We start from the raw sequence: 9,277 nt of genomic DNA, 5'->3' as shown, positions 1-9,277 counted from the left end.
GTCTCGACGGTGGACACAAGGCAGCTGGACAACGTGAGGGGCAGCTGTGGCGAAGGATGCCTCCTGAAGTCCACGATCATCTATACAGTCTTGAGCGTGTTCAGCTCCAGGTTGTGTCGGCCGCACTACAGCTCCAGCCGCTCCGCTTCTTGTTGATATGCAGACTCGTCACAGTCCTTGATGAGGCCGATGACAGTGGTGTCATCTGCAAACTTCAGGAGCTTGACAGCCGGGTGCGTTGACGTGCAGTCGTTCGTGTAGAGAGAGAAGAGCAGCGGAAAGAGGACACAACCTTGGGGCGCCCCAGTGCTGATGCTGCGTGTGGATGAGGTGGCCTCCCCCAGCCTCACCTGCTGTGTCCTGCCCGTCAGGAAGCTGTAAATCCACTGGCAGATGGCAGGTGAGACGCTGAGCTGGAGAAGCTTGGCGGAAAGGAGTTCAGGGATGATGGTGTTGAAAGCTGAGCTGAGGTCTGAGGAAACAGGATCCTCGCGTAGGAAAGTGTCCTTTTCAAATCTGCAGTCAAAGGTATTCAAGCCGTTGGCTAGTGTGCTATTGTTCTCAGCTTGGGGGGATCGCCGGCATGCCATTGCAGTTTTCATTCCATTTCAACTGTAAGAAATTGATATTCAGGCATAAAAACCCTGCTGAATATTGTAAACAATTTTCACAATTTTCTATTGCGCAGGCACGGTGGACGACCGGTTAGAGCGTCTGCCTCACAGTTCTGAGGACCGGTGTTCAATCCCCGGCCCCGCCTGTGTGGAGTTTGCATGTTCTCCCCGTGCCTGCGTGAGTTTTCTCCGGGCACTCCGGTTTCCTCCCACATCTCAAAAACATGCGTGGGAGGTTAATTGACAACTGTAAATTGTCCGTAGGTGTGAATGTGAGTGCGAATGGTTGTTTGTTTGTATGTGCCCTGCGATCGGCTGGCAACCAGTTCAGAGTGTACCCCGCCTCCTGCCCGATAATAGCTGGGATAGGCTCCGGCACTCCCGCGACCCTTGTGAGGATAAACGCCTCAGAAAATGAAATCAAACAACCAGTCGCACTCACAGTCACACCTACGGGGAATTTAGAGTCACCAATTCGTGCATGTTTTTGGGATGTGGGAGGAAACCGGAGTGCCCGGAGAAAACCCACGCATGCACGGAGAGAACATACAAACTCCACACATTTGATTTGAACCCCAGTCCCCAGAACTGTGAGGCAGACGCTCCAACCAGTCGTCCACCGTGCCGCTCAATAATGTCAGTTAATCATAAATAACGTGTGTAAATATGACAATATATATAAAAGATGACAGTTAAATGTCATTTTAATGATATTATGATAATGAATAATAATAATAATGATAATAATAACAATAATAATATGCTCAGCAGCATGTAAACTGCTGTTGATGTATTAATTACGATAATGGTAGTATATTACATAATGACTAATATTAAAACAAATATTATGCTGATTATTAATTCATCATATTAATGTCAGTCAGTCAATTAGAAACCAGAAGCTATAGAAAACGCCACAATTCACCGTGTTTAATAATAATCATAATAATATTAATAATGTCGCTTCGTGGGTGTCAATCATTATTCTGATGATGATGCTGGTTAACATGCACGGCGCCTCGAGGACGCGCCCGCCTATGCGCGCTACCGCAGACGTGCGCGTGGCCGTGCAGTGGCGGAAGCTCCTCTTCGCGCGCTTCATCTTCATCATCGTCATCGTCGTCCTCTCCCTGCATGGCGGAGGTAAGAAGCGCAAGTAACATTTTGAGCGAACACTTGATTGTTTGATTGACTTTGACGTCATCCGTCGATTTTTAATTGAATGCAAGTCAGTCGACGCTCGTTCGCGCGCGCGCGCGCGCGCTTCTCCTCCTCTCGTCAGTCGGCCGTGCACGCGCACCGCTGCTTTCGATGAGTAAGCGCACGCTGTCTTTTGTTGGCAAAGTGACTCCAGGAAATAGAAGCCTCCGAACAACACTTTTGATGACCACAAATGACATCATCATCAGTCACAGACGCGGACAAACACGTGCGCAATCTCTCTCTCTCTCGCTCTCTCTCTCTCACACACACACACACACACACACACGTACACACACACGCACACACACACACACACTCGCAATGGTTTTCCCATGTGTGCAATCTGATTGGTACTCGCGGTCACCGTGGCGACCACCAGTAGCCGTTGCCGAGTGGGCTCACATGCAAATAATGTGCCAATGTCTAATGTGCTAAAAAGTCAACATGGCGACCTAGTGATTTGTATATGTGCCTCGCAGTTCTGAGGGTCACGGTTCAATCTCGACTCAAGACTCCAAATTGTCCGGCGATGGAGACGTGAGCGGAAATGTTGAAATGTGCCCTGACTTGACTAGTGACCAGTCTTGTTGGTCAAGGGCAACTTTAATGGATGACTGGATGGACATGTTACTAAAGCTGACAACAATTAAAAAAAAAAAAAAAAAAAAAAAAAAGTAGCCAACGGAATATCATTTCACACGAACACATTATCCTGCTCGGCTGGGTTCCGCGTGAAAAGGCCTGCACACATCAGTGAGTCTTTAGTCAAGGAAAACAGGTCACGTCTTCTTTTATCAACATGTGGAGACACTGGTCGCCAGTCCATGTCAGGACACATACAGACAAGCCACGCACGGCTTGCCAGCCAGTGGCAGTGTGGGTACGTACGGACGAACGAGCATCTGCACTCTCGTTTGCACGGACGCACACTGCACGATGCTGCAACAGCCAGGCAACGTTTGCACAACTTAGCCAAATGCGGAAATCTGTCCTGGTCCTGCAGCGGTTTCTATCTCCAGCACACTCAGGACACCAATGGTGAGAGGCGTTAGTGACAGACAACCACTAATAGATAAATACAAAGATAGATCGATAGTTCTAGAGTAGAAGCTGACATTTTTTCGGGAATTCCATGGGTCCCGCAGGATGAGAGTGAATTTTACTCCTAATCATTTGCTTGGGCAAGAGTGGGAGCGAAAGTCACCAAGAGCGGGCGAGAATGGGAACCATGACGTCCACTCCCGGTGACTTTCAAGATATTAACATCCCAAAATTAAGGATATCAACAATATCGCGGTTCACTTATTGCGGATTCAGTTCATCACATCTTTTTTATAGGTCAGTTTAGTGCAGTTGCTCACTTGCTTATCTCTGATACAGTTAGCTTTATTGGCGAAATGATTAATGTGACAACAATGAGTCACATACGTAAGGTCAATTGGGCTTTGGTTCTTAGCATAAAAAGAAAACGTAGTAAGTAATCTCAACTCATACATTTGGTAAGTCACCAAATTTCTTGAGGATACAAAGAACATGTCCAGAAAAGCACTGTTTAAAAAATACAAGCCACAATCAACGTTTTATGAAATAAATTCACAAATACCAACCTTAAACCAACAAAGAGCTAATGCACACACTTAATGCATTATTTACAGGAACAAATGCAAGTAAAGAGCAACGTTTAGCTTGAACTTCTGTCACGAATGGAGGGGAGCTGGAGCCAAGAGGAGGCGGATAAATTATGATGAGCAGTTTATTGAAGAAAGGAGAATGGAGGTGGTCCTTGAGGTGCGTTGGCAGGCAGTGGAGGAGGGGACAGACGGCTGGCTTGGCGGCGGCATGGCAGGAATTACGTAGACCAGGAGCACGGGGGAAACACGCTTGGAAAAGCTGCAATGCTTTGGCGAGGATTTCCGGGATCAGGCAGGCTTATATGCGGGTGGTGACTAAGGCTGATAGGTGACAGGTGCGCGGCTTGAGGAAGGTGCTGGAAAGAGAAAGGGCGCAAAACGCCACGCAGGCTCCAACAATAGTACTGCGGGGCAGTTCATGACAAGTAGTGTAGTTATAAAACATCACCGCGATGAGTTCTGGGTTCCCATAATGCTTTTTGCTGACTACATTGACAAGACCATCAGTGTGAGGAATGGTGCCAATGCTTTTGGCAGGAAATTGCATGGGTTGTTGTTCGAGTAATTCAAGCAGAGCAAATCTGACGTCAATAGGCATGAGTGTATGTAAAGGGTGAGCAGAGTGCGTGGTTGTTCCCCTTGAGTGGACAAATGAAATACCTGCACCTCTCCAAAGCATCACCTATTGGAATTGTATTGAAGCACATGGATGAAATGTACAAATGTATACAAGAATATAGCAAGGAATTGGTCGCTACTTTGCAGATTGCATTTATGAGGGCGGTTTCTGAAATTGACTGCGATAAACTTTTACTGGAGTGGGGGGGGGGAGTCATCCTCCGTTATTTGGAGGTCTTTTGAATGTAAAAAAGAGTTTCTAAACCAGAGCGAGGTGATGTGCAGTGCAGGTCATGCTCATGTAGCAAAAATTGTGACTGGATATGTAACGTGTGTTTTTTGTGCTTTTTTTTTTTTTTTTTTTTTAACGATCTGTTTTAGAAGTTCCGTTGAGCTATATATATTAACATTCTCAGATATTCTTCTTAAATCCAGCTCGAAGTAATATGTTTCTGGTATAAATATGTGCATAAAGGCAGTTGTCAGATGACACATGCTACATGCTTTGTTGTTCCTGCGTAGCAACATTTTGGCGTCCTGGACTCATGTTCTCTAACACTTCAATGTGACATTGTTCTTTTTGTTTCAAGTAAAGTTCTTTGTTTCTTAGCCTTTTCAACAATTGGTCAGCCAAGATGTCAAAACCTTTTGGTACAATCTAAATGTGCACATCTTTGTTTTCCAGCTGCTGTTTACGTCAATCTACAAAGTATTTATTCTCAATTTTTTTTTAAAAACATCGCATCTACTCGCTTATTTGATGGCCACCATTTTTAGGTCTTGAGAATGTGACGCGTATCGGCCAGAAAGAAAACCGCAGTTAGTCAAAATTCAACAATGACAAGCTACATATTTAAATGTTATGACATGTACAAAAGCTATGTAATAAACCACGATCATAACGTCATCATCTACCTGTACTGACCAAGTTGTGATCTGGATTTCTTTTTGCGGCTCCCTTTCACATCAAGAAGTTGACATACGACACTTTTACTCTTCGCTACACTTCATCTGACGGTCCGCTGCATATTTCCATTCTTAACCTTGGTGTACACACGAGTGAACGAAATCCATCGCTCTCAACAATCTGTCAGTTCAATAGCGCGCCGTCCTAGCAGGCGAGGCGCTAATTGTGCTTCGACGCCACTTCCTGTCTGCAGCTGTTGACGATTTCGCCCAAGATTCCTTCCCCTTTAAGTTCCTAACGTAGCCTTTTTGCGAACATTGCCAAAATATCCTTTTTCGTCTTTTCTTCAACAAATTCATTTTTTAAGGGCAATTGTTTTGGTGTTGAATTTGACTGTTTCAAGTCTTCACATTGTGATGTCAACAAATAGACAGTTCTGTTTTTTGGGGCCCAATTTGACCTTTTCTAAGCAAAATCTCTTATCGCTCTTAACGCAAGCACTAGGAGTACCAACAATGTATGGCTATGTGTATGTACGCGATATCCAGCATAGGTATATGCTCAGTGTTGGGAAGATAACTGGTTACAATAACAAGTTACCCTGTTGAAAATGTATTAATAGTGTAACTATTTCAATTGATTTCTCCAAGTAATATAACTAATTGTATTTGATTCCGTTTTGACTAATTTTCTTAATTTTGAATGACAACAGGACCCTTGGATGTTTCCTCTAAAAAAGTGGATTCAAACCATAGATCACTATTCTGGAATTAACCACATATTTGTTCTTTACACAAATAAACTGATAGCAAAACATGATGAAATGTAAATATGTAATGTATTTAATACATAATCAAAATGTTTAATTCGATTATATACTGTATATACTGTAGTTTTCTTGCCCTCTCGGTCCCTTACAAGAGGCCTGGGAGCTTGAGGGTTTTGCGCAGGATCTTGTGTGTGCTGTTCCCACTATTGTGCTCTTCTGGACGGAGATGTCAGATGTTGTTTGTTCCTGGTATGTGCTGGAGCCATCCTGCCTCCCGGGTAACTGGCCGATCACGACGGGCTTCGCTATTGCCTTCACCGTCCACCATTTCTCTAGTTCTTCCTTCAGTCCTTGGTATTTCTCCAGCTTTTCTTGTTCCTTGTTCCAGATGTTGCTATCACTCGGGATTGCTACATCTATCACGACTGCTGTCTTCTGATGTGTAGCCACTACAACTATTTCAGGCTGGTTGGCCACCACTCGTTTGTCAGTCTGGATCTGGAAGTCACACAGGATCTTGGCCTGGTTGTTCTCAACCACCTTGGGTGGTGTCTGCCATCGTGATTCTGGGACCTGGTAGCTACCATCTAAATAGTCCATGTATGCCTTGCTTTTCTGGACCTTGAACAGAAGGCATACATGGACCAGCTACTTGGTACATGTATGCCTTGCGTGCCAGCAATTTATTTGCTACATCAGTAAATTGAGTTATGATCTATCTATCTATCTATCTATCTATCTATCTATCTATCTATCTATCTATCTATCTATCTATCTATCTATCTATCTATCTATCTATCTCTCTATCTCTCTATCTCTCTATCTCTCTATCTATCTATCTATCTATCTATCTATCTATGGAAAACATGATACCATGATGACCTAATGACAATTGTGCGCAATGTAGACAATATCACTTCATATGACAAGTGAATGTTCTATAAAAAAAGTCCAAAATTATGAAGATGAAACTGTTCCAAAGTCAAAGTTCTTTTATGTGTTCAGAAGTGTAACAATGAGTCTAACTTAAAAAAAAATCTCAAACAAAATAACAGATTGCACCACAAGGTGGCGCTTCGAGGTCATATATGGAAAAATATGTCATGTTTGAGACTACTGTGGAATGTCTTTTGACCAGAGAGAGCCGATCACAAGCCTCGGCTTGAGAAGGAGGAAGTGTTCTCAGCTTTTGTGGCTATTTTTCAAATGTAACTAAAACTGTAATCATGGAAATTTCCAAAAAAACAACTGTAATTTAATTACACATTTTCTTCCAGTAATGTAATTATTACAGTTACATAAATTGTGTAATTAAATTACGTAATCTAGTTAATCGTGTAATCAGTTACTCCCCAACACTGTATATGCTGTACATTTAGATGTGTATGTATATGTACTGTATACATATTGTATGTAGATATACTGTATAGTGTATGTGCTGTGATATGATCCAGAGTGCAGTCTTTCAGTCATTGAGTATATGAAAATGATCCCGTATAATACCAATCGTCTAATAATATCCAAATAATGTCCTGATGCATTTTGCGTCAATTGTAAAATTCACTTGGAGGGCACGACGGTGGAAAGAAAAGCAATAAAGCGCTTTCATTCTTTTCACTCCTGTGCGCAATCTATAATCCTCTTTGTGTGCATGTGTGTGTGTGTGTGTGTGTGTGTGTGTGTGTGTGTGTGTATGTGTGTGAGAGGAGATTCTGGACGAATACGGTGTGAAGAGGTCCGTCCGGTCTCTGTTGTGCTGGGGAAATATTTTCATCCATCCTGCCAGGAATTTTTGCAGAAAGAAAGAAAAAGGGGTGGGGGTTTTAGTGTAGTGTGTGATGTTGTGTAGTCGTGTAGTGGTGTAATTTCTGTCTAGTGCTGTGTAGTGTGTATGTGGTGTGGTGTTGTGTTGATGTTGATCGATGTCGGTGGTGCGGGGAACACGCGGCTTGTCATTGGGTTAATGTGGCAGGTGAGCCCCGCCCCCTCATGATGGATTGGTCGCCAATCGCGACACGCACAGCACAAAGCGAAGACGCACACCCCTCACAAGTTGTGTTGTCGCACGACAGCAATGCGGCTCGTTAGCATCAAGAAAGGTCATGCGTAGCTTTTATTTGGAAAGATTCCCCCAAGCCTTTCAAGTGCTTAATTTGCATATCACACCTCATTTGCATAACTAACGACAGTCAAACAAACAAATGGGAAATGCTTGTTTTCACTTCACCTTCATTATCTCCATCAATTTTATCATCATCACTTTTATCTTCGTCGTCTTTGCTGCCAGCGAGCAGGTGCGAGTTAGTGTAGCATTAGCATCATTAGCTTGAGACTTAAAGGGGGACTAACTCCTTTAATAATATGTTGTATGTGCCAGCACTCATCAAAACCTGGCATTCTGATGAATATTGCTTAACGCTTCGCTAGGGACTCCAAGTGTGTCAGCATCGAAGGTAAATGTGCTGCCTATTAAACGGCTCATCGTTTTATTTCTTGCGCCACCCATGGCTGGAAGACAAATGACAGCGTAAATCATTTGTGATTATTTTAGCGTATAATATTGGACATTGAACATGATTTCGGTGTTGTGTTGTTATGTTGATGGCGACGGTTGATGTTGATGATGTACAACCTCAATTCCAATGAAGTTGGGACAGAATACAATGATTTGCAAATCATGTTCAACCTATATTTAATTGAATATACTACAAAGATAAGATATCTAATGTTCAAACTGATAAACTTGATTGTTTTTAGCAAATAATCATTAACTTAACATCTTTGCTTGTGAATGACTGAGCAATTCAGGGAAGCTCCTTTTATACCCAATCATGGCACCCACCTGTTCCCAATTAGCCTGTTCACCTGTGGGATGTTCCAAACGGGTGTTTGATGAGCATTCCTCAACTTTCTCAGTCTTTTTTGCCAATTGTCCGTGTTGCAGCCATAAAATTCTAGGTTAATGATTATTTGCTAAAAACTATAAAGTTTATTGGTTTGAACATTAAATATCGTGTCTTTGTAGTGTGTTCAATTAAATATTGGTTGAACATGATTTGCAAATCATTGTAGTCCGTTTTTGTATTTATGTTTAACACAACGTACCAACTTCATTGGAATTGGGTTTTAAGTATACGACAGCAATATAAGATCGGATGGCAACTTGAACGACGTGAGAACAGCGAGCAGCCGTTGCGGGGCAGCCTTGATTCCGCCCGACTGCGACCATGTGTGACTTGTCTTTGCTGAATAGTTAGCAACTGGTGAATTTGCAAGACAGAAAAGACCGAAGGATGGCAGCCTGCGTAAGCAAGAAGATTCGTAGATTTCAGTAAAAAGCAGCTGATAAAGAAAATATGCTCATTTCAAATATAACAAAGTTTTCACATCTTGGGTTCCGTTCCCGACAACACCTTTACAGCCTTTGTTTGTATGTGTGTGGCTCGTTATTTTGAAAGTGCGTCTGTGGGGGATATATGTGTGTGTCTGTGTGTGTGTGTGTGTGTGTGTGTGCGCGTGTGCGTCTGTGTGTGTT

The 9,277-nt window shown here is 43.0% G+C and overlaps 1 protein-coding gene across 1 annotated transcript in view; it reads left to right on the top strand.

Moving 5' to 3' along the window:
• Positions 1-1,675: 1,675 nt before the first annotated feature.
• The window catches only part of LOC133411018 (ecto-NOX disulfide-thiol exchanger 1-like), a 32,999-nt gene continuing 25,397 nt past the window's right edge, over positions 1,676-9,277 (top strand). Inside the window, exon 1 of the mRNA XM_061692812.1 lies at positions 1,676-1,757. Coding sequence (XP_061548796.1) covers positions 1,749-1,757 — 9 coding nt within the window. The 5' untranslated portion in view covers positions 1,676-1,748. The remainder of the gene's footprint in view (positions 1,758-9,277) is intronic.

This window comes from Phycodurus eques, chromosome 12 (genome assembly GCF_024500275.1).
Source record: "Phycodurus eques isolate BA_2022a chromosome 12, UOR_Pequ_1.1, whole genome shotgun sequence".
NCBI classification, from domain to species: domain Eukaryota; kingdom Metazoa; phylum Chordata; class Actinopteri; order Syngnathiformes; family Syngnathidae; genus Phycodurus; species Phycodurus eques.
Note: the sequence above shows the minus strand (reverse complement) of the source record. Positions and strands in the feature narration are given on the sequence as shown.